Below are 26,565 nucleotides of genomic sequence, written 5' to 3' on the forward strand. Positions count from 1 at the left end.
TCTTCAGATTATGAACAAATGTATTGTTTTAATCATTGTGGTCATCATTATTTACACAAATCTGCAAACCCTAGAAATGTTTATACTTATAATCAATGGGAACATTTCCCAACGCCACCAAAGGGTAGCTCAAAAACATTCTATGAAAAGTTTCCATACTTCTCAGGCTTTAATGTCACAAATCCAGAAACATTTTACTTTAGAAATGTTAATAAGACAGGAATGAAAAGTATGTTGACCAATACTAAACAAATTTATTCTGCGGCATTTTATGCTCAACTGTATACATCAGGTTTTGACTTTTGGAAAGACAACATTGAGACAAAAACTGTCTGGTGCAGGGGTTTGAAGCCTTATTTAGAGCCTGCATCATCCCTGAACAAATAATGTTTTTAAATGACACGGTTCATAAAACATCTTGTCTTGACATAGCTAAGAAAAAAGATTTAAACAAACCGTCCATACCTAAGCCCACACCTGATAGTAACAGCACTACAGATGGGGAGGTAGACATGAAACAGATTTTATAAGACAACAGAACTAATCCTGATTGGTAAAAATGGTTAATCTGGCCCACAGACACAAATAACTGTCAAGATAGATTCCTGAAAAAGACACAAGGATTTACAGTAACCAGGCCAGATCCAAGATATGTCCAGAGACAACATCCATGGATAATTACAACATACAGTGTAGGAAAACTATGCCTTGAGTGGCTACAGAAATCTGCACTTCCAGATATAAAACAACACTTAACTTTCCTTAAAGATGGCGTTGATTTGAGAGACTTCTTACTAGGACCTCGTAAACCACGTCATAAACGTTTCAAATACGCCGGTATATACGCTGCTCATAATGAAGCATGGAAAGTCATACAAATGGAAACTGCAGAACGAATACGAGAAATTGATCGTTTTAATTTAGAGAAAGCGCTCACTGTAGTTGACAATGGGTTAACGAATGTCATCCAGAATTTATTCTTTGGACAGTATCTTATCCTCTGCCATAGACATAATGACATAATGGAACAGGACTTGCTCATTTTACAACATGGCCAGTCTCAATTACGTTCTATAATGCTGCTAGGCTGGGCGTTACAAAAACTTCGTTCAGGCTATGTGCTTTGGCGTCTAATCAACACCACGTCATTGTTTACTGGATTTAACCTTACAGATAAACAAATCTCATTGGCACAGAGGGGAGCAGACTATACGGTGCTGAGCATAGAAAAACTGGAAAGATTACCATTAACGGTTTCTGAAAAACCAGCCATTGAATGGATAATACATGGCACCATAAGCCTGCCAGTGACGATTTTCCAGTTTCAGTATTGCTTGAAACATATACCTTAACAGAAGAAGGGTTCGGCCTCTTAACAGTAAGGCTAGGCCCATATAACAAAAACACCACTACAATTCCCAATACTGTTTTATACTTATTACCCTACTTACTATTTCAGTCCCATCCGTGAATCAATGTAAACCAAGAAAAATTAATTTCATTCCTTTTGTTTATTTTTCAATTTGTGAGGAGAGTAGATGGCCATCCATAGCGGTCAACGAGGAGAAAGAAAAGTCATAAATCACGACGTGTGGTGACATTAAACACACAAGCCCTATAGGAGCTGTTATTACGGCGAGGATGGCTGCTGGTGCGCCCCCCCCCCATAAAAATGCATGATATCGTTGGTTGAAATCAGTTGTGGATATACAAAAATATTGAAAAGTAGATCGGCTGATCTCTCATAATCTAAATAGAGCTATTGGCCCTGATGAGAACCGGGTTTAATAACACCTGGGTTTGAAACGCGTCGACCACGTAGTTTCGTTCAACAAGTGCTATCACAGATAAATTCCCCGTGTTTGAGATACTATATGAAGCTAATGAAATAATTAGTACACATAGAGGGGTATATTAAAAATAGGCACTGTTGACTAATACTGTATAGTCAAATCCAAAAGAAAATAATAATTTTTCTGTGTATGTAATTTTTTCATGTTTAATTTTTCCATGTTTATTTAATTTGAAAAATTGGTGTGATTTTCAGTCTTTGTATTGTTCCTAGGTAATGTCCAAAAACATTATGGTTGTTTTTTGTACAAATTTGCAAATTGTGGGTGTGGGTTGTAGATATGAAATTTTTGTGACTTAAAATATTCTTTTTTTTGATACTAAGAAAAAACAAATATCAATTGAAAAATAAACAAAAGGAATTAAATACATTTTTCTTGGTTTACATTGTTTCACGGATGTGACTGAAATAGTAAGTAGGGTGATATGTGTAAAACAGTACAGGCAATTGTGGAGGTGTTTTTGAAACATACCAGCAGGCCTGTATGAAAGGTTGAGTAAAGAATACATAAAGTCGACCTGGGATTTACCATACACACACAAATGTTGGAGTGGGGGAAAGGAAGTATTTCTTAGTGGTGAAAATTGCAAAAACTCACTGAGTGGTACACTTTTATGCCAAGGTATTAATTTACATGGAGCCTGCGAGGGTTCTTCAAACAACTTATCTTGTCACCTGAAAGGTTCTCCAGCTGCAGTGATAGATCCAATTTTTAGGCAGCTTTCGAATGGAAGCTACATAATGTAGAATGATCACAGCTGTTGTGGCATGTTGCCAGGAAAAGCCTATGTTGTAATTGTGTCAGCCTGGGTCACTTGTTGTATGCAAGTATTGTTTCCTAAAAGTAAGACAGAAGGGGAGTCGCCTCTATAGCCTTCACTGAACATCTCTTCTATACGAATTGATACTTTAAGCAGAATGAAAGCTATTCTTTTACAAAAAACTGTGCCACTGACCTCGTCCAAAGAGACGTATGATCTGCAAGTTCCTCTGCAGAGATACATGCCCTATTATCAACAAACTGCCCCATACATTTCGCAGAAATGTTAGGTCGTATCTTAAACAGGTATGATACCAGTGGTATTGTACATGTATTTTTTCTGGACTGTTAGCACCATTTGAAGCAGTCCTAGGCATTTCTCCAAACTTTGTGCACTCTGTGTTCGGCGGCCTGCCTCTCGTAGCGGGGATACTATATTTGTTCTTTCTGCTCCGATATGGCAAGTCCAGTCACCAGCGATACCCAGATTACCATGGAAAACACGCTCCTGGCTATGCAGTATCGTGAACGAATTACACAGATTCTTGGCTTGGCTCGTTTGAGAGATCTGAATACCACATGGTTCCTTTGGTTCAGATCAATCTGGCAAGATTGCATCTTACCTGTTCTAGGATGCCTGCTTTGTTGTGTGTTGGATATCTGTCTAACACTTCCATCAGCGCTGCCAACGGATGTTGATACTTTGTTTGGTTCGGTAGCGGCTCATGCATTGTATTGTGCCCAGCGGCTACCAATCCTGATGACGGCATTCATTGAGGTCTCACCGGCAATTCCACCTGAGGGTGAGATATGCGTACCAACAGGCACACAGGTACCATCTACTGCGAACATTGCTAATGCGGATGACGCTGACGGCGATGCTTCTCATCTGTGTACGATTTATCTACTTAATGAAGTGGTTCACCTTTAACCTACTGTGGTAGACTATTTCTTTGCCAGCTTAGAAGATTTAATGTTTTCTCCTGACAACGAGAATAACTTTTTAAATTAGCACACAGCTTTCTCTGAACTCTGAATTCGACCTTTGCTTTTCAAAACAAAACTTCTAACTTTGGAACTCTACGATTTTGATTTGGCATATTTACACCTTGAAGGTACAGAGTTTGTTTATTCTTGGGGAAACAAAGTTGTCATGTTTATGCAGTTGTCAGAAACTAATCCCTTCTTGTTCATTCGAGAAAGTTTCTAGTGACCTCTGAGCTAGCTGGCACTCACAATTAAGTCTAGTATATTCAATAGAGACCTAGTCGACCTAAGCCCTATGTCAATTCTATAGGATATATTATTCCAATTCGCAGAGCCTATTGGGAATATAGGAACTACACTACACTACAAGTCCAGTGACATCGGGCAGTTAGTTGCCTGAGTATAAAGCATTTTGAATCTGGGCCAACAAGAGCATTTTAATGTCCTTTCCTGAGGAAGTCATTGAGAGGACAGTGGTCCAAGATCAGCAAGAGGAACAAAGAAATAGAGAGAGTAGCAACCTCTACCCTTCCATGAGCCAGCACCTTCTCTATGGCACTTCTGGAGAGCAACAGGTGCACCTTATGAACGATAGTGGACAGATGCGCCTCTGAAATCTGTTCTGGCGTTGGAGGGATATTAGTCAAGGAGGAAAGAAAGGGTAGGCCATAACCATCATGAATAATTTGCAAGACCCATTTGCTGGAAGTTAATCAATGCAAACCCAGAAGAAAGCGAGGGATCTTGCCTCTTACTGGGTGTGCATAAGCCACTAAGGGCAAGCTAAAGCAGTTTAGCAGCGGTGTAGCAGTGGAGGAGCTAGAAGACTGGTGCCCCTGCTGACGGGTCAACACCTATGACTGAAAAAGGAATGTGCTGTTGCGAAGACAGTCTTTGTCTTGAAACCAGTGCGCTGGAGTAGCCATCAAATTTCCAAAAACTCGAATTGTTTTGCAGGAGACGGTCATCCCCAAAGAACACCCTGCAGCTCTCTAAAGCATTCCAAGATGGAGACCGCCTGCCTGCCTTACCTCCAAAGAGATGGATCAAAGGGCATGCGGATCAGTGAAGCTTGCACATCACCCGAAAGGCCAAGCAATGCGTGTTATGTAGGCCGATACAGTTGTCTTGCCCCTAAAGTATCGTTCAGAACTGTCGGCAAGATTGTAGAAAGCTGCCTTTTAATGCAATATATCAATAATCTGCTATACAGCGTAAAGAGTCCAGGGGTTTATTTACTAGGGGACCGGGGCTCCTAGAGTGCTCTGTTAGGGGGTAGTGTGGTAACGCAACATTACGCTTAACAAAGAGGAGTGTAATACATTTGCAAATGCACACAATGATCAATAAATGACAAGACAACTCAAGGAGGAGAGTCACAACAATTTATAAAAAGAGCAAGTATCTTTATACATGTTAAGGCATCAAAGAAAAATCATTCAGGTAAGTACATTTTTTAATATAAATTCATTTGACTTTAAAAAGTGGAACCAATGTATTTCCAAGTTCAGCAATGTTATCCTATGGAAGGGAGAACACGTTCTGCAAACAGATACAGGACAAGTCTTCAGGAGTTAAGGTAAGCGGTGGGCATGGTCCAAGGCAGCACCACCAGTAAACCTTCAGCGGCATGAGAGCAGCCGGGTGCAGGGTACAAATCAGCGTCGAGAGCCAAATGCATTTAAAATCAGCATCGGTCATTGTAAAAAGAGGCTGCGGGTTCTGGCTAGGAAGTCAGTCGGGCTGAACCAACAAACGGGCTCAGGCCTTGCGATGTTCGGGTACGGGCAACATCTTTTCTTACTGGAGCAGTCACAGTCGAGGGGGAGTGGCGGGCAGAGACAGCGGCTATGTCGGTGAGTCCAGGAGGGCTGAAACCACGATGGACTCAGGCTCTGGTGGGCTGGGGAATCTTGTAGGCACACTTTGGCATAGGCCGGAGGAGACGGGTGAAGAGGTTGCCTCAGATGTCGAGTTTTGGCAGTTCCGGAGGCCTCAGAGTCTTTTGCTTTGGAGTTCTTTGGACTGTTCACAGAAAGTCATGAGTCTGTTTCGAATGCAGGAAGTCTTCCTAAGCTTCTGGAGTCAGAGCTGCAGGACAAGTCATCTTTGGTGCCGTTTTTGACAAGAGATGCAGACAAGATGGCAGGGAGAGTACCAAGTCAGCTGCTTCTTCTCTCTTCTCTGCTTTTGCCGTTCTTCAGTTTGCTCTCTCATTTTAGGTAGTCAGGCTCTGCTTCTCTGGTGCCAGGGGCTCCTCTAAATACAGAATTTAGGGGCGTTAGGGTAGTAGCCACTGGGCTACTGACTGATGGGGTCACTACTACCCCTAAATGACCATTTCCTGTGGGAAGTGGGCATAACCCTGTCCAGAACAGAATTTCTAGGTATGCCATACCTTTGGAAAATCGTGTTCACCTCACAGTCTACCTTAGGGGTGGTAAAAGCCAGGGGGTTACACGCATACTCGACCAGCTAACTTTCCCATATGTCCAGGTGCCAAGTGGACTCTGGAAAGGGGGTTTCCTTCCTCTCCTGTGAGGGGGAGCCAGATTTGCATTCCAAAGGCGGCAGCTTATTTGATGCCATTTACAAGGGTACCATTTACAAGGGACTGACCTGTGGCCAAAGAGTGCCAATTGTTTTTTTTGTTTTTTGTTTTAGGGAAAGAACATAGGCCATAGCTACTAATTTGGCAGGAACCCAGGGCACACGCAGTCAAAGCACATCTGCAGTTTAGCAAAAAGTGGGGGCAACCATGGAAAAAAGGGCACTTTCTTACACTCTCCAATCAGGATTAGGGATTGTGCTAAACTTTACCTGTACTTCGTTCAATATCCCACTTGTAATCCACTTAATGTGGGTCTCTGTCTCCACCATTGTATGTTTTGTATACTATTTTTTGATTTGCTAAAGATAGTTTGGATATATCCTTCTTGACTAATCTTGTGCTTTTATAAAACTTTAAAAAATAAATGAAGTTGAAGTTCATTACCTCCCAAAGGTTCATCATTATCAAGGGAAGCAGACGAATGTTTGTCCAGTGCACACCGTACAGTAGAAGGAACAGCTACACAATTCCAGAAATGTTTCTGCATTCAAGACCTCAACCAGTCACTAACCACAACAGATGGTGACCATCAGTTCAACACCCAATAATTGCGACCTCATGTTTGCCTAGGCAGAAAATGCACATGAGCACTTCACACGGGAAACAGTCATTCCAACACAGCCGTCACCAAGCGTGATTTCACAACGCATATGCATAAACCACGCATGCATACCACGTCTGCAATTCACACACAACTGTCCCCAAGACAGAGATCCAACGTACTTGTTCTGAAGATCGAAAATGCGCTGGCACTCCTCTTTGTATCGCTCCTGATGCTCCGCCACTGAAAAACGCGACCCACGAGCGAATTTGCTCATAGGGCCCTCACCAGATCGAGCCTGCTCCGTGGACATGGTTCTCACAACGTCGATAACTTCCCAACGAGACAGCTTCTTTATCTACAATACACGTGAATATTATTCTGCTGACATATTTTATTTGAATAAATGCAAAGCAACTTTTAAGTGAGAGATAGTGAAAGGCTCAGAAGGGTCACTGAAAGCTCATCTATGTTGTAACTCGCAATACACTATTGTATAGCATTTTAGGTCCCTAGTGTAATTTTCCCGATTCATGCCCATATATAGGTATGAATCACTCGACCCTTATATAGGCATAGAAATCGTAACCATATTTAGACTTAGCCCATGCAGCCCAAATATGGCATGGCTACTTCCACTAGTTCAGAAAATCCACAACGATTTCTAGGAAAAACCCGCCTTCAGCAGTCAGGGACTTCCCCTTGCTTGAATATTGATTTATCCAAGAACTCATGGAGTTTTCAAAGAACTGAGTCTTTGAAGACGTTATTATGTCCAACCTTATGTCAATCTCAGCACCTTTAAGGTATAAATATGCCCACACTTGCCCAGGTGGTTTGGAGCAGTTCAACTTTCTACATACACGACACAGCTCGCCGCAGCAAGTGCCAAGGAAGCCGACCCTCCAGCAGACGCACCGAGAGAGACGCTGTCTTTCTCTTGCCGAGAAATCCAGCTCCAGTGTTTCCAATCTCCCCTTGCGGGTTGTTGGGAAATCGAGTTCTGAGAGAGAGATACCAGACCTCCTTCATTCTAAACCAAGGTACGGAGCTGATTAGACCCTTAGATAATTCTTGGATAGATTCTTGGCAAAAAATACTGAAACTAAGCTATACTTCACTTCTTCCCTCGTACTAGACCTAGGTTAGGTACACCGGGGTAGGCGTATTTTAGAAGCACCAGTTAAGTATCTTTTAGATTTTATTTATTAATGTATGTATTCTAAGTATTTTATGGCTTAGAAACCATACCTTGCTTTTACAGTATTATTTTATAATACTCTTCGTACTGTACGCCTTGTACTTTGCAACCAGTATTACGATTGTCGCAGTTCATTTCTTCTGCTTGAGAAAGATGACTGGTCAATAAATACTTTTATTGAAAACGCTCGTCTCTCTATTTCTCAGCACCTCTGGTGAAACGAAGCATGCACGATTGACTGAGTGATTGTTTCCGCAACTCTGAAGATACGTTTTTATCTCGGAAAACAAAGTTGTCATGTTTTAAGCGGTTGTCAGAAACTAATCCATTCTGGTGAATTCGAGAAAGTTTCTAGTGACCTCTGAGCTAGCTGGCACTCGCAATTAAGTTTAATATATTCGATAGAGACCTAGTCGACCTCAGTCCTACGTCTAATCTATAGTATATATTATTCCAATGCACAGAGCCTATTGGGAATATAGGAACTACACTACAACACGGTGCCCGCTCATCACAGGGGTGTATTCCTCAAACCTGTTAGAGGGGAGAGATGAGAACTGCAAACTCCTATCCCCAAACCATCAACCATCAAGTAGAAATAGCAGCGAGTGAGCCTTTGATGTGGATTTAATGGTGACTTTCTTGTTACAGCAAAACCACAGTCCCCAGCCCCATCCCAAACATGTTTTAGTAGGTTACCTACACCTGTTATCGGTCAGTCTTGTGTAACTGAATAGCCCTTATCCATCTGAATGCTGCCAACAAATGTATATTTTGTAAAGAAGAGTTCTGATCTTTTTAAAAGTTAACTCCATTATTCACTCCATGAACTGGAAATAGCCACGAACCACCACCAACAGAACTATAAAACTAGAAAGGATGAAGGTTTTTATAGCCATAAATTCATTATCTGACAATGTAGCTGGATATATTTTTGCCACAAAGAAAACATGATTTTAACTCTTTATCAACAGCTGCATGTATGGAGACGAGGTTGGAGAAGAGACAGGAGGAGGAGTAGCAAAAGGAAGTTGGAGATGGGAATAGAGGAAAGAAGTGAGGGGTTTCGGAGTGTGATAGAAAGAGACTGCGTTTGTGAGTGTGTGCTAGTACACATGCTACCTACACTAATATAGTACAGTAATATGTCATTGGAAGAAACAGAAGTACAGCTAGAGGTTCACTCAAACGAGGACTGCAGACTGAATACACACCTCTTCCTCGGGGACTCCAAACTTCCTCAGCAGTTGCTTTGCATTTTTCAAGGAGAGACGACGGAGATCAGCGTCCGTGCCAGTGACTGTCTTCTTCGCTGGCTGAGGCTCCTTGTCATCTTGCTAAGCACAGGGAAATAACAAGCATCTTAACAGCATGTTCTGGAAATAAGTTAGGACAAACGCTTCACAAGTTCCTACACACAATGAACTGTGATTTGCCTTCTTCAGGTAATATTCTGGCACTACGAATTCCAGAAAGTGGAAGGATTTTAGCCTAAGTAAGTAGGGCTCATGACCTTCCCACTCACTCAAAACCCACATCTTGCGAGGGCTTCAGATACACTTCCATGGTGCGTCTACTCACTAAACAACCTCTCAACACAGGCAAAGCCTATGAATCTGCAGGTTTGCATCTGCAATTGATGTGTGCATTGCACGATTAGAAGACGCAATCCACCCCATGCATGCATCACTCACAGAGGTCTGACAGGCAGTAGGTGTCTGCACCTGGAGACATTGCGAGCAGCTCAATATGGTCTTAGAAAGGGAGCAGGCAAACAGCAGACATCTCACTCCCCGTGGTATGAACCTGAACCCAACTCAAAGCTGGAACTAGAGGCACTCTTCTACAAGTATCACCAATGAATGGATAAAGGTATCTCGATTATGAGTCCCAAGGGCTGGTTTGGAGTTTGGAGAATGTACTGCGCCACTAACATGACCGTCATCCTGGCGCACAGGATATCAGCCGTGTGTGCGATGGAGTAAACCACTCGTCAAGCTCCAAATCAGGCCCCTAGTCCCAAGGCACCATCGTATTTCCAGGCCTGCGCACACTCTGCCAAGCTGTCCTAGAGCAAGGGCCTGTGAAGACTTAAAACAAATAACAATAATGTATTTATTCATTCATTAACTTACAAATGGTTAAAGTATTCCAGTAAGAAATGTTGTAAATTAAATCACTGGTGGAACATAAAAAATAAAAAAGGGTGACATAAGATGAGCAGTAACGGAGAGGATCAAAAAGGTGTCATAGGAAAGCGTGGGCTGAAAATGCCTCAATCTACTGCAATATAGAGGCAGCAATCTACTCATTTTCAATGAATGAGGCAACAGAAGGCGGCCATCGCTTACTTCCTTTCAGCGCCAGGAAATGACTTTTCAGGGTTTTTTGTAAAGTCCTGAAGCGAAATGCAAGCTTGAACACCTTTGGGGGATTGATGGGGGGGGGGGGTGAGTCCTGGAGGTAAAGTAAGGAGCATCTGGATGCACTGAACAGATGTTTGGGTGCATTTAGGACATTTTGATAGGTAGATTTTAGGCTGTGGGCAGGAGTTTTGTGAGTTAGGCAGTCGAAAGAGTCCTTCAGGTATAAGTGATTACTTGCTTAAAATACGAACACAAGTTTATTTTTTTTTGCAGTTTTATATAGCTGGAACTTGGCCAAAGGGTGCCAGAGCATTTACTGGAAGTAATCCATCTGGATAGGTTAGTCTGCAAACCAACCTTGCCCGCATCAGCAGATTATGGCTTCTTGGTTCTGGGCCATCAGATCAAATGCCTTATGCAGGAGATTTGTGAGAAAATGAGGCCACAGTCATTCTGACATGGGAGACTGAAAGCATCAGGTCACTTAGCAGAAGCCTGATTATTGTATTAGAGGCGTGTGCGAGTGCACAGCAATGGCTGCTAAGTACGATTTGTAAGTATATGTGGTTACGTCATGAGATAGTTAGAGCAGGGAGCCAGAACCTCAGCCCCTTACTCCCGACTCACTGTGCCTAGGGGTGGATGTACGGACACAATAGCCCCTTACTCCCGACGCACTGTGCCTAGGGGTGGATGTACGGACACAATAGCCCCTTACTCCCGACGCACTGTGCCTAGGGGTGGATGTGCGGACACAACAGCCCCTTACTCCAGACTCACTGTACCTAGGGGTGGATGTACGGACACAACAGCCCCTTACTCCCGACTCACTGTGCCTAGGGGTGGATGTACGGACACAATAGCCCCTTACTCCCGACGCACTGTGCCTAGGGGTGGATGTACGGACACAACAGCCCCTTACTCCAGACTCACTGTACCTAGGGGTGGATGTACGGACACAACAGCCCCTTACTCCCGACTCACTGTGACTAGGGGTGGATGTGCGGACACAACAGACCCTTACTCCCGACGCACTGTGCCTAGGGGTGGATGTACGGACACAACAGCCCCTTACTCCTGACGCACTGTGCCTAGGGGTGGATGTACGGACACAACAGCCCCTTACTCCAGACTCACTGTACCTAGGGGTGGATGTACGGACACAACAGCCCCTTACTCCCGACTCACTGTGCCTAGGGGTGGATGTGCGGACACAACAGACCCTTACTCCCGACGCACTGTACCTAGGGGTGGATGTATGGACACAACAGCCCCTTACTCCCGACTCACTGTGCCTAGGGGTGGATGTGCGGACACAACAGACCCTTACTCCCGACGCACTGTGCCTAGGGGTGGATGTACGGACACAACAGCCCCTTACTCCCGACGCACTGTGCCTAGGGGTGGATGTAGGGACACAACAGCTGCTTACTCCCGACTCACTGTGCCTAGGGGTGGATGTACGGACACAATAGCCCCTTACTCCCAACGCACTGTGCCTAGGGGTGGATGTACGGACACAACAGCCCCTTACTCCAGACTCACTGTACCTAGGGGTGGATGTACGGACACAACAGCCCCTTACTCCCGACTCACTGTGCCTAGGGGTGGATGTGCGGACACAACAGACCCTTACTCCCGACGCACTGTGCCTAGGGGTGGATGTACGGACACAACAGCCCCTTACTCCCGACTCACTGTGCCTAGGGGTGGATGTACGGACACAACAGCCCCTTACTCCCGACTCACTGTGCCTAGGGGTGGATGTGCGGACACAACAGACCCTTACTCCCGACGCACTGTGCCTAGGGGTGGATGTACGGACACAACAGCCCCTTACTCCCGTCTCACTGTGCCTAGGGGTGGATGTGCGACACAACAAAGAGTTTGTCATAGGAAGTACCTAGATCAGCAAAGGCCATTTCCTTGATACTGTAGGAGAGGGCATAGGCATTGCATGTTACTAGCTGGAATCACCATTACACTGATGGAATTTAGCAATGGCAGCTACACCCCCAAGGCAAATTTAAACTGCATTTACCACTACCCAAAGCTACAGCGATCTCATGCTTTTTAAAAGTGCAAAATTATTTTAACCAACTATTTTTCTAACTTTAATTCTAAGCCTATCCCTAAACTTGATAACTTGATCAACTTATTTTTATAAGTTATTATCCTTAAACTAACCCAAACACCAACATGAATACTGATCAGGAATTAGAACAAAAAATCCATCTGACAAAGCAACTCTCAGCTGTATACATCTTGCATTTGTCAAGGTCTCGACCATTTCCAACATCGTTCCCTTACGGGGAAAGAAGCAACCACACCCTCAATGGCAAATCAATTGGCAAGGTAAGAGATCGCCTTGCGCTTGCTCGATTTCATCGTCCGAGCCGAACCAGGTTGTTGGGACCTGTTGATACCCAAACCGTCAACACTGGAGTGGGGTTTATTTAATACAATATTATTTCTAATTCCGGATCAGTATTCATGCTGGACTGAACATTTTAAATGATAGATACCCACGATGTATTTTGATTGTTTCACTTTACCACTTATTAGCACTGCACTGTCTGCACAATATGGATTTATTTTTTAGCACCTTGTATAAAGAAGAATACATTTGTGGTTTTTGTAGATGATCAAGATTGACATGTTTTCTAACCGAATGGGTTGTCTCAATTGAGTCACCTGGAGACACGAGCTCTATGTCTTTTGTGCCTGAATGAGGGCAATCCAAAGGGGACTGTGATCTGAATACTAATGATTGGAGACTTGATCAATGGTCATTTTTAGGGGCATAATACAGCCGGGAAACAGGTCACTTTTTATGGATTTTTTTCGCTTGGACATTTTCAGGCCGAACAAGTGGACTGCGCACTGTTAGAAAATGAGCCACTAGTTGGGTGGCTACACAAGTAATGGGTCTACATTTGTCCTTCACTGGGAACCAAACACCCCCTCGTAGAACTTGACTCTTTCAGGGGAGCGAAGCAGAGCAGTCCAAGGCTACTCAAGGGAGTGGCGTGGGCTTGAAGCCACCATTCACAGCCGCACAATAATAACACTCAATAAATGACTGTCCTGTCTGTGCTTCTGCTTTTGAAAACAGAATGTACACAAGCTGATGGAAATACTTCTTGACGACACCACATATTCCTATTTACCCCTCCCTATGGGAGGGGAGGGGAGGGGGGATAGGTCCTAGAACCACATATCACATGTGTAAACATTATCTTGTCCCTAAATGCAAAGGTTGAGTATAACTTGGAGTTCGAGCACTTCATACTGTCACCAAAGAGAGTGGCTGTTAACCTCATTAGTTCAACAAGCATTTCAACATGGGAATAAATGCAATCATTACATACAACCATGACCGAGGGCACTTCATACTGGCCATAGATCACGAGTAGCTGTCAGTCTCATCCTTTAGATAAAGCATTGCAAGAGGGAATGTTTATGCATGCTTGGGAGACCGGAGGTACTCATCATAACTGTTCATAACGCAGTGTAATCACAGCCCCTAAAGGGCATCACATTTATAATTAAAGTACTCTGCAATTATAGACTTTCACCCCAGGAGGGTGTTTGCAGCATATACGTTGAATCACATCCTGTATGAAATACTGCACTTATAACAATCTCTAAAGGACAGAATTGTTGTACAAACACAAATGTGCCATACCACCTATTACCCCTAGAGGGTGTCAACCAACATGGAACCTCCTGCTGAACCTCTTCAGGCCACAGGGATTGCAGCTGTGTCGTTCAGACACTGAAGAACAAAAGTTCCAGCATATGAGGTGCTTTAAAACAGGCACAACACTTGAGGGGCTAGGTTTTCCAAGTACCAGGAAACTTATGGTGGGTTTTTTTACCTGCCTTGGGGAAAGGCTGCGCTGCTCCTGCAGCTCCCCCACCTCTTTTCTACTGCTTTGGTGGTGACCCCACTCTCCTGGGCCAACACATAGCCGAAATGAGTGATTTTCACTCAACAATGCAGGGTAGAGCCCCGCAGGACATTATGGGGCGCTCCTCATGCTGCTTTTTTGCATATCAACAACGGCAAATCATTAATGCAATTTCAATGCCACGTGAATTCACGATGGAAGTAAAGCACATATATGATAGATGATTGAATGATGCATTGATCAAGTATTAATAAGCTGATCGGTTCCCTTATTTAATTATAGGACCTTTAAATAAATATTACCCCTGAGGTGCAGAGATTCAAGCCTGCTACAATATGAGAAAATAATCTTTCCATCTACACATGGTGGATAAGGTAATGACGCGTTCAGACAATTTCCATTTGGAAAACTCTTTGGATCAATTATAAGAGAGTTAGTCACCTGACCACGCCATTATGTTTTTAGGAGTAAAAACTATACCTGGGACACAGAGTGAAGATATTCTACTGGGTCCCTTCCACTGTAGGGTAAGCCATCTTTTTTGCCCTTTCACTTTGCGAGACTGAGTTTTGGTTGCAATTTTAATGCAACAGCCTGATTCCCATCCTTGCTTCATTTCAGGGCCAACACTACTCCTTGGGTTGCCCAGTGTTTTAGTCCTGATGAAGACTCGCATGGCCACGGTCCAACTCACCTCTAGGCCCTAAGACGAGTCGAAACGTCGACGCTCTTTTCCCCTTTTAATACCTGGATTGTGAAGCACATTTTCTGGTGCAAAAAGTAATTGGAAGCTATGTCTCCATTTAATGAAAAATGTGTATAAAAATGTATATCGCCTGCCAGGTTATTGTAGGACGGTGAACTGTGTAACTGATCCCGTGTGTAAATATTATTGTGAATACTTCTATGCCTTTATCTTTTTCTTCACTGAGCACCTGGCTTTTCCTTATTTTCTGCACGCCTTCTTTGGGCAACCTAAACAGGGTTTTGTATAGAGATAGTGGTAAACGTAATGAATTAAAATTGCCCCTGATTTAGTAATCATTGCTGTTGCATTTTGCTTTATCTTGTCGTTACAAAGATTTGTGACATTGAATGTTTAGGGTTGATCTGAGAGACATACCCCATAACTATGTGGAAACATTGATCATGGATTGATTAATTCAGTTACGTGAAAGTAATGGTTGAAGACCACTGTATTTCAAAAGTATATGATACCCAGGTCTTTTGGCTTTTTGGGTCACCCCATTTTTGTTATTGGTTTCCTGCATGTCAGAGCAGCGGCTCTCCAGCTACGACGGGATCAGCCACTCTTCCTTTTCCCTCATTGGGTTTCAATGGTTTTCATCAGCAGCCTCACGCCGCATTTCTTCATTTCAGGATGCACGGTCCCACCGGGGCACCAAAGTATGCATCGGCCCAAGTGGGACAGCAGCTACGGGAGCCCACCCCCGGCTGCTCCAAGCCAGCTACCATATGGTGGGGTCCTGGATCCCTTCCTGCACCCGTGGGGGAGCACGAAAGCGCTCCCTCAAAACCGGTTAACACCGGGTAGCTCCTGGGCCCTGGCCCATCCCAGGGGCGAATCTGAACCAGCGGCATAGCCCCACACGCTTTGTCGACGAGCCGGAAAAGGTAAAAGGTCGCAGAACTTTCAACGGCCATAGCTCGGGCCCCACTGGGCTGATTTGGACCATCTGGGCCTCGTTTTGCTGCTGGTGGCGAACCCTTGCCACCTGGAGCACTTTACCCAAGCCTCAAAGATGCCAAAGTTTGCAGTGAGCCAGTTTCACTGGCTCCCTGCACCAGCATTTCACTTTGTTATCACTCGGAGCAGTGCTCTCTAATTGAGCCAACACACCGTCTTTCCCCCAACTAGACCTCAGTGGCTGTAATGGGCCTATCCTGAGGTGCCACATTACCTCCCTGCCCCTGTTTCAACCTTTCTGCACAGCCTTCTGGGATACCTCCATATAGCGTCCCAAGGAGTCACGTGCCACGTCTGCTCTGGGGTTCCCAGCCCCACTGCTCGTTGCCCCCACTGCCAGGGCCTTCTCACAGAAAATCTTCAAAGGAGCTCCCCCTTTGGCTTTGAGGAGTGGCCTGGGGCAGGGCCTGTTCCTGACACACAATGACGGCTGGCTGAGTGATGCTGAGCAGTTCACCCAATCCCTTCCTCCTTCAGAGTTGACTGAACTAATGTTAATTGCTTCCTTTGAGGGGTGAGGTCTTTGTTTCTGCAGCTGGGGAGAAAAGTAATGAACCCAGCCCATAAGGTCACGAAAGGCCTGGGCTCTCATCGTGAGCAGAGCCAGAGAAATATGACATTGCTCGATGACCCATAAGCTGTACCGATAAACTTTTGGACTTAACAGATTTGTTTTTTCACACAGATTACAGTGTACATTGGTACGATCCTGGAGTCCATGGCCTGCCAAGGAACAGGAGCTGCACCTAAGGCAACCTTGTCCATAGGAGTACAGTGGCATTTGACAACAATCAAGGCAGTAAAGCACACTGACTTTCCCTACATGTGTAACCCCCATTTTAAGGCCTCTTCCAGGTCACCGTCCAGCTCGGCATCGGCCCTTCTGCGCCAGGCGACCCGTGCACAGTTCTTGGGCCGCGCACCACAGAGTCTCCCACATGCAGCCCGCACGCGTGTGCACACTAGTCCACATGTACCCAGCCCAGGGGCCCTTACCCTTCTGCGTCAGGCGACCCGTGCACAGCTCTTGGGCCGCGCACCACAGAGTCTCCCACATGCAGCCCGCACGCGTGTGCACACTAGTCCACATGTACCCAGCCCAGGGGCCCTTACCCTTCTGCGTCAGGCGACCAGTGCACAGCTCTTGGGCCGCGCACCACAGAGTCTCCCACGAGCAGCCTTCGCGCGTGTGCACACTAGTCCACATGTACCCAGGCCCGGGGCCCTTACCCTGGCTGTGTCACAGCGGCTTATCTTAAAAGGCGGACATTGGCGGTAAACAAGCGCAGTCCATTCTACCATGAGTTCACTGTGGCGAAGTTACAGGTTATGAGGCTCCCACAGTAAAAGGTCAAAAACCAGGTGCTCAAAAAGCAAAAAATCCAGGCGGATTAGATGGTCAGAACCACCTTCTCACTTGTACAAGTCATGTCCTCCTTGTAGGAGTTTCTGTCGCTGCAGAATGAGAATATCATCAATAAACACAAATCTGACAAAACAAGAGCAGTTCAAGTAATGCCCATCACTCACCACAAAATAAGATAATGACTGGTACTGTACATGCACATGAATAACCCACAACATTGACAGAATTATGAAGAGAAGGCATTCACGCTACGATGTGCTGCTACTGGCGCATTCCATTATTGTGGTCTCATGTACAATCAATACCTTTTGTTGTGTGGGTTTGTTCGGAATCTTCACATACGAGAATCCTTCCCCGCACCCTGTGGGATCTGCAACGCCCGTCACCTCCAGCAGACACTTCCCTTTCATGGCAGCAATGAAGGCCCGGGTCGTGTTCCATGGAGCGGTGCGCACCTGTAAGGAGAGCAGTGGAATTTGTACTTGAACCGTAGAGATCTTGTTTTAAACACGGACCTCTTTAAGAACGAACCACTCACTTCATCATCAATCTTCATCTGAAAATCCTCCTCATTCTCCTCTTCTGGGGCAAAGAAGGACTTCTCACCGTACCCTGCATCCTAAAGGAAAGAGGAATTAGCAAGAACGAGGATATCGAGTGCCTTTTCTTCAACGAGCATGACAAGCGATGATGATTCTCCACAATTTCTTACAAATTTCATCCCACACCCTTGCCACCCGCTGTAGAGACCAACCAGACCTGCCCGTCAGTGCCCCTTACCTTCAACCCTTGCCACCCGCTGTAGAGACCAACTAGACCTGCCCGTCAGTGCCCCTTACCTTCAACCCTTGCCACCCGCTGTACCAACCAGACCTGCCCGTCAGTGCCCCTTACCTTCAACCCTTGCCACCCGCTGTACCAACTAGAGCTGCCTGTCAGTGCCCCTTACCTACAAACCTTGCCACCCGCTGTACCAACTAGAGCTGCCTATCAGTGCCCTTTACCTTCAACCCTTTCCACCCGCTGTACCACCCAGACCTGCCCGTTAGTGCCCCTTACCTTCAACCCTTGCCACCCGCTGTACCAACTACAGCTGCATGTCAGTGCCCCTTACCTTCAAACCTTGCCACCCGCTGTACCAACTAGAGCTGCCCTTCAGTGCCCTTTACCTTCAACCCTTGCCACCCGCTGTACCAACTAGAGCTGCATGTCAGTGCCCCTTACCTTCAAACCTTGCCACCCGCTGTACCAACTAGAGCTGCCCGTCAGTGCCCCTTACCTTCAACCCTTGCCACCCGCTGTACCAACTAGAGCTGCCTGTCAGTGCCCTTTACCTTCAACCCTTGCCACCTGCTGAACCACCCAGACCTGCCCGTCAGTGCCCCTTACCTTCAACCCTTGCCACCTGCTGTACCACCCAGACCTGCCCGTCAATGCCCCTTACCTTCAACCCTTGCCACCCGCTGTATAGACCACCCAGACCTGCCTGTCAGTGCCCCTTACCTTCAACCCTTGCCACCCGCTGTATAGACCACCCAGACCTGCCTGTCAGTGCCCCTTACCTTCAACCCTTGCCACCCGCTGTATAGACCACCCAGACCTGCCTGTCAGTGCCTCTTACCTTCAGTCTCTGCTCAGCTGAAATCATACTGTAATAAGCACAACAATTTTCAGGGGATACCATGGCTCGGATCTCCTCCTCTGTTGGTAACCGGAAATCTGGCTTCAGCACCCACCAATTAGAGTCCATCCCTGTAAGAAAGAAAGGGCTTCACATCTGACACCGGTGATACACAGCAGCCTCCGTGAACACCTCACTCAACAGAAGGGAGTCTACTTCCAGCGTCCAACCAAGAACCCGCGTTCAAGGCCGGCAGTGACATCATTCCTATCTGCTGGCGCAAAACAGAAAACCTGCTCAGAAAAGGACATTTCCAAGTTTTTGAAAGGTCTCAAAACATTACTAATTGGTTCAGTTACATCTAATGCACAGAAACAGGGAACCTGTGCATGTTTTATCAATGAAGCTCAAGATTCATGCGTGCTTCTCTAATGTGATCCAAACTGTGCCCTTTATGTGACCTGCGCATGCCTCGTTCCAGAGTTCGTCAACTGCGGTTGGACAGATGGTAAGTCACCGAGTACAGGCAGGTTTTGTAATGAACTGTTACTATCCCCAATGGGAAAAGCTAGCGCTTCAATCTGTAGTAAATCCTCTCTCTCATGGTGCTTCAGGACTGGCTGGTGAGGAGTTAGATGGTTGTGTAGGAGTGGAGGCAGCGAGGAGACAGAGCTCACACTCAGGCTACAAAACTGATGGTCTCACCTCTTATAGAGCTAAGGAACCTGTTCTGCTACTGCCAGATATTATAACACCTTGTGTGCAGAACTGAAGGGGCTTCTAGACCTGATATTAGGTTTCATCATGCCACAGATATCGACCGTGAGAAGATACAACAAGGAAAGAGTTGGGAGGATGGCATCACCAACAACAAATTAAGATCTGGCTAGCAAATTCAGTAACACTGCCAGCACTAGCATTATACATTGCTCCCAATAGAAACTGCAAGCCACTGACAGGGTCTCCTCCCTCAAAAACACACTGCTCCATACATAGTTTCCCCTCCTCAGCAGTCCAAGCGCCTCCTACTCCCAATGCATAGATGAGCTTGACTAATGGTGTGAGCAGAGAAAGGTTACAGCTGTGTAGGTGAGAGTGTGGCTGAAGCAGGGCTGGGACCAGAGGGGGCGTTGCAGGGCCTTGCTCACTGGATGCAAACAGGGAAGGGTGCTCAGAGTCTGGAACAGCAAAGGGAAGCATGGATGGCTGCTAGACCCACCAGTCCTTGCTGAGCTTCCCCGGTGACTCACATCCTGTGGAACACTCAGGGAGCTTGTGTGAGAAGGTGCCATCTTTCTTGCATGGTTGCCCCCACTTTTTGCTAAACTGCTGATATGCTTTGACTGAGTGTGCCCTGGGTTCCTGCCAAACAGGTTCCAAGGGCCTATGTTCTTTCTCTAAACTGCATTAGAAACAAAACCCAACTCGCACTCCTAGGTCACATGTCAGCCCCTGGTAAATGGTACCACATGTACCCATGGCACTGTGACTGGCGAAGGCTCCTAAGGGCTGCAGCACTTATTGTGCCACCCTTAGAGGTCCTGTCTTACACTCACACACTGCCTTTGCAGGCGGCGTGTTTTGGTGCAGAACAAAGTGAAGAGTCGACATGGCACACATCCCTGTGTGCCATGCCTACAACCCACTGCCCTGGCATAGGTCAGTCACCCCTCTAGCTGGGTGCACTATACCAGTGGTGTGGGTACAAGTGCATGAACCCTGTACCCCTACAGTGTCCAAGTCCATTCTTAGACATTGTACGTGCAGTGCTGCCATTAAGAGTATATGGTGCTGGGAGCTTGTCATTACGAACTCCACAGCACCATAATGGATACACTGAAAACTGGGACGTATGGTATCAAACGTCTCAGCACAATAAACTCACACTGAGACCAGTGTGGGATTTAATGAACAATTTACACAGAGGGCATCTCAGAGATGCCCCCTGAAAAATGACCGAACACTAGTGTCCAGGCCGAGTGGCTGCTCGCCAGCTGCCACCACCAGACATGTTTCTGGACTGCTGGACGAGAGCCTGCTGCTATTGGGGGTCTGAAACAATGCACATCCCGGGACCGCCATCAGGTATGGGCATTCATGGCACATAGATGGCAGGTATCATGTAAAAACATGCTACAGTCCTTGAATGTGAGGCACACAGAGGGCTGGCGAACATCCACAGAGAGGCCAACGGATGCTGCACGCTATGTACACTGAGAGGACCACCACATTTAAGATTTTGAACGTTTTTGACACATGCTTAGACGTGCTCACGCCGCTTTTCCACACAGTGGCGGTGGGAATTCGTTCCCATTACATGATGAATCTAAAGGATTGATACCGTTTGAACAATGAAGTAATCTCTTGGTTTTTCGCCGCACTGTGTGCATCGATACCCCATGCCCCCGTCCTGAGGAAGACCCGCAGCAGAAGATCCCACTCACCCTTTTGCGTTAGGGTCGAAACGTCGACAACCCCTGAATAGGCCTACACCCTACCTTGATCCCCCCCATACCAGAATCGCAGATGAGGTCCTGCTGTGATAAGAACTGATGTACTGTATCTGATTTTGTACACAGGGGTAGGCCGAAAATCCAAAGGGAGACCATTTGGTCAAGGTTTAAGCTGGATCCCTTATGCATTTAACTTATTTGAATGACCCTCCCAATGTAGCGCATCTCTCTCTTTTCTATTTTTCACATGAGCACTTACTTTCACACACTCCCTTCTTCTTAATGAGAACTGTGTGGATATTACTAATTGTATATCATGTCTTTAATTTTTGACTTATTACTTTCTGGATGAATAGTTATCATGACTGAATACATTGAATCTTACTAGTCAGTCAGTCAGTCAAATACACTTTATTCGATTTATAAAAATCATAAAAGGCATAAAAACATTTTTGTGTGCACGTATAAAGTTATTTGATACATTTGAAACATTTTCATTTTCAGTATATGAGATACAATAGATCAGAAGATTAAAAACACATAAATAAATAACATGATAAAAATTCATTGTGTCACAGACCGTGGGGCATTATGCAATTTAATCCTCGAGGCCGCCACTAAAAAATTAGCCACACAAAATGTGGTGCGAATGCTACTCAAAGACTGAAGGAAAACCAATGCCGGTCTCACTTGCGTAAAGCCAGCCTCCTTCAAAATAGGCCGCAAGTATTTTTTTCTAATGTCCGAGAAGAGCCCGCAAAACATTACAAAGTGCATTGTGTCTTGGGTTGAAAATTGATCACAAGTGCAAGGGGTTGCTAGATCTGGTGTAACCCATGTTGGGTAATTACCCAAATAAAAGTGGATCAAATTAAACCTGAACTTTACCAATAAAAACCTATGAAGTGGCTTAGTGACAGTTATAAGGGAATGCTCAAGTGAGTTTGAACCTAAGAGCATATAGTGGGATAGCACAGTGGGTTTCAACAGTTCCCTATCCTCTCTAGCTAGTCTGGCCCTTTCCATAAACTGTTTATTGACCAAATTCACATCCGCCTTCCTGATACAGGATGGTGACAAGAAGAGATCCGGGCGTCCCAGATGTTCAAAAGATTTTCTCAGGTACTCCAAACAGGGCACTTTATGGGAATTATCTAAGGACATTACATCAGCTAGAATCTCGTGGTTGAGGGTTAGTTCCTTATTAAGACAGATCTTAAGCCAGAATGTTAAAGGCGCCAGGTTGAGCCTGTCGGTGACATAATCCAGGCCCATCTCCGCGTGTGAGAGTCGACTGGGGCACGGACAACACGGAACGCAGGAACCGGTTTTCTACCCTCTGGAATGTTTCTAAATGTACATGTCCCCATAAGGCCGACCCATACATCGCGACTGAAATGCATTTAGCGTTGTAGACCTTGAGCAAGGCCTCCATCGGCCTTGCCCCCAACCTTTTTGTAAAACTCATGAGTGCCGCGGTTGATCTAGCCACAGATAGACTCTGTGCCCTTACCGGAGGGCCCCAAGAGCCTCTCTCGTCAAAGAGCACCCTTAGGAATGGGAAAACAGCTACCCTTGTGACCACCTCTCCCTTACATTTAAAGAATTTTGATTTGCCCCTATTTCTGTGAAATCCGACCACCATAGTGAGAGATTTATTAGCGTTTACCTTTAGGTCCAGCCTGTCCATAAATGCCCCAAATGCATCAAGTAAAAGCTGCAGGCCGTTGCCGGTACGGGCTATGAGGACAGCGTCATACGCGTATAGGAGAGCAGGAATCTTAGTTTCTCCTATACGCGGGACGTCCTCACCCACCTCCTCCAGATGTTGTCCTAGGCCATTAATGTGGATGGTAAAGAGGAGGGGGGGCAAAATACAGCCCTGGCGCACTCCACGCATAGATTTAAAGCTGGAAGTGCACCTTCCCTCATTAGTGACCCGGATTTGGGCGAACAGCTCTTGGTGGAGTGATGCCATAGATTTAACTAGTGCCCCGTCAATACCAAGTTCCAAGAGAATTGCCCATAGCTTGACCCTGTTCACCAGGTCGAAGGCCGAGGAGAGGTCAATAAAAGCTAAAAATAGCGACCCCTCCTTGGCTACCGTATACTTGGCGATCAGCATGTGCATTTTGGAGCACTGCTCCAGGGTGCCTCTTTTCTCCCTAAACCCATACTGGATGTTTGATAACCCCCCACACCCCTCAATACTGTCCCTCAACTTAACCAGAAGGACTCTGCCTAAGATCTTTATTGCAGAATCTAGGAGGGATATGGGTCTACAACACCCTGGGGCGTCTCGCCGACCTTTTTTAAAGATCGGCACTATAATTGAGGTAGGCCAAGAGGTAGGAAAAAGGTTTCCGTTAGCAGCGGTAAATATATTAGACAGTATTCTAGCTCAGAGTTTCGGGGAATGTTTATAAAACTCCACTGGCACCCCGTCTGGTCCTGAGGCTTTATTTTTAGTTGACTCTGAGATTGCTAGCTCCACTTCTACTTCATTAAAAACGACTGGTCCAGACTCAGGAGAATGATTACCTTACTAGTCATTTTGAAGTGGCCTATAATTTAATGTGCCTACAAGTATTTTTATACTCATTTACTGGTATAAAATTGAGTTTAAGTAAGTAATGTCTAGGACCACTATTTTATATATTGGTGGAACATCCACAGCAAACATGTGTAGTTTGGGGTCCACTGCACACACAGAGCAGCTCTGGCACCTAACAAACATTCACCAATCTTGTCATCCAAAGCACACTGGCCGAAGATGAAGCAACCAAAGTAAATCACCTGTTCGTTTGAAGTCTGCACAGAGCTTCAGCCGCTTCCGGATGCTGCTCTCCGAATGGGATGGGAAGGCTTTCTTGATATCCTCCATGCGGATCCTTCGTGGCCGGTCCTTACTCTTCCAGAAGAGGCGATAAATAAAAACCTGCAACAGAAACCAACCAATTCAACTTATACAGGCTAAAAAGCATAGCTCACTTAACAGGCGAAAGGCTAAATGGGTATAGATTTACAGTTATTGCCATCTACACCACAGAAAGTTTATGTTGTATATAAGTATAGAAATATGTGTGCAGATGTGTGTACAGTGATCATTAAGTTTATCCACAGCTTGATAAGACCGCACGCACCTGCAGAAAGTCTCGGATGTGGGTGTTGGCACGTTTGGAGTTTGGGCCTGGAACCTCAAAGAGTGGACACTGCTGCCCGACTACAAAGATATCCACCAGCTCCCGGATGTAGTAGCCTTGACGTAAGCGGATGATCACGAAGTCTGTCTCGGGCATCTTGTGAAGGTAGATTGGAGACCGAAACAGATTGTTCTCAAAAGCCTGAAAGAGAAAAAGCACAGTGAGCCGCCAGTGAGCACTGGGGTCATGAAAACTCTTTATAGGGCAGTCCTTTGCAACAAACAAGGCAAAGCCCTAAGCAAACTGTTCCCATGAGGAGCAGGGTCAAAACTGATTTGCATAGGGTTGGCTCCAAACTGGAATGGCATGGTAAGCAAAGGAACGATGGATTTAGGCCCTGATCTGTGACTGGAGTGAATGTTTGATTTGTTTAGCATTCTTTCCGTCATTTGTTGAGCAGCACAACTAACTATAGCATTGGGTTCTCGGACACAAGACAAGATGTAGCCAGAAGGAACATGGATACTTCTCTAATTCATATAATCATTTGTGGAGAAGATATTCTGACCGGCTTCAATGGAGGGGTGGCGAGAAATTCAAAGAGATAAAAAGTACATATGAATAGACCTGTGTATGGGTGTTTGCATAAACTGGTAAATTCAGGAGAATTTCTTGTTTCAAACCTTCGGTAAAGGGGTCAATATACCTCTAGGTTGTGGCAGAATACTCGAGGGAGATCTGGATAGATCCAGTTCATACAATGATATTGCCACCCTTCAAACAGGCAATATGCCAACCAACCCAGCTAGCTTTACCGTTGTGCAGCCTGAGCTACAATGAGCACAACTCAAAACCACAGCTCCAGACTCCGCTTGAAAAGGAGTCCCTGCCACCAGGGTTACTTACAACACCAGATTCACCACAGCTTTGGGCATTGGCTTCCTTTTACATGGGTCATTATTGAAACAGTTCATATCACATCTGTGAGCAGTATGAAGTAACAATGACGCAGCCACACTTCTATTCTGCTGCGCAGCGCAATGTAGCGCCAGGGCCTTTTTTTGCTCTAGCCGAACGCACTCATTCATCCTCCCTTTGGGCGCTGCATTATAGGCAGATTCTTATTATTAACAACAACGACAGGCAATACATGTAGGAGCCGTAAACGTCATCTGCAGTCACCTCTCTACTGCACATCAAACACTTTAGAACAAAAATAACACAAACCTTTATCCCATATAAGAAAAGCTAGACCTCTTGAGGGGGGGGAAATATTGCAGCAACAATGCGTCTTCACCACCACAGACTTTGAGGCCCTCTAAAGCTGCTGTTAAAAATGTCCTTCTATTGAACCACATCACATGAAAACATGTAGACTTTTTAACTTAAAAAAAGGCATTTAAAAATCTTGTGCATTTCAGATTAAATTAGAAAGTGTAGGTTGCATTAAACTCAACGGCGCATGCGGGATGCCTTCCACTCCTGGCTACAGCAGATTTATCTGTGGACCAGGAACCTTAGCTGCTACGGAGTGGGTAGGGGAAGGTGTGAGAAAGTGGCTCTATATATACTGGACTATAATGAAGTACAGCGTGTATAGAGTCCACCAACCCCAGAGGTATAACAGAGGTTAAAGTCAGGACTGACCTTACTCTCAAGTGGTAGCTTGGTCGAGCAGTAAGGCAGTACCAGAGGACAGTGTAAAGCGTTTGTTGTGCACACTCAGTCAGCAAAAGGTTTCACACACAAGGACTGAACTCCAGGCCAATTGTTTTTATATCCACAGATATAGTTGTTTTATCTTTAGAACCAACAAGCATAAAAATATACTTTGCTTGATATGAGAACTCTCGTGTAATTACTTGGTCATGAAGCAATGCAGTTGATGAGCACAATAGGTACAGGAGTTACAGAAGGTAACTCAAGGCTAGGCACACTTTAGCATTGAGCTCAATCAATTGTTACCATAAAAGTACAGTTAATTACAGAACAGATTGCTTTAGTAGTTCCAGGACCAGATCCTAGATTCAGTCCTGGGGTCT

General features: G+C 45.5%; 1 protein-coding gene across 3 annotated transcripts in view; it reads right to left on the reverse strand.

The window, feature by feature from the left end:
- The window catches only part of LOC147663817 (transcription initiation factor TFIID subunit 1-like), a 382,030-nt gene that overhangs the window by 237,895 nt on the left and 117,570 nt on the right, over window positions 1–26,565 (reverse strand). For all 3 annotated transcript variants that reach the window (XM_086950182.1, XM_086950180.1, XM_086950181.1), the window contains exons 16-22: window positions 24,524–24,724; window positions 24,177–24,318; window positions 18,928–19,058; window positions 17,845–17,925; window positions 17,612–17,761; window positions 9,167–9,289; window positions 6,934–7,109 (exon numbers count right to left, since the gene is read on the reverse strand). In XM_086950182.1, coding sequence (XP_086806308.1) covers window positions 6,934–7,109; window positions 9,167–9,289; window positions 17,612–17,761; window positions 17,845–17,925; window positions 18,928–19,058; window positions 24,177–24,318; window positions 24,524–24,724 — 1,004 coding nt within the window. The remainder of the gene's footprint in view (window positions 1–6,933; window positions 7,110–9,166; window positions 9,290–17,611; window positions 17,762–17,844; window positions 17,926–18,927; window positions 19,059–24,176; window positions 24,319–24,523; window positions 24,725–26,565) is intronic.

The sequence above is a fragment of the Lissotriton vulgaris genome, unplaced genomic scaffold (assembly GCF_964263255.1).
Source record: "Lissotriton vulgaris unplaced genomic scaffold, aLisVul1.2 SCAFFOLD_220, whole genome shotgun sequence".
Taxonomy (NCBI): Eukaryota; Metazoa; Chordata; class Amphibia; order Caudata; family Salamandridae; genus Lissotriton; species Lissotriton vulgaris.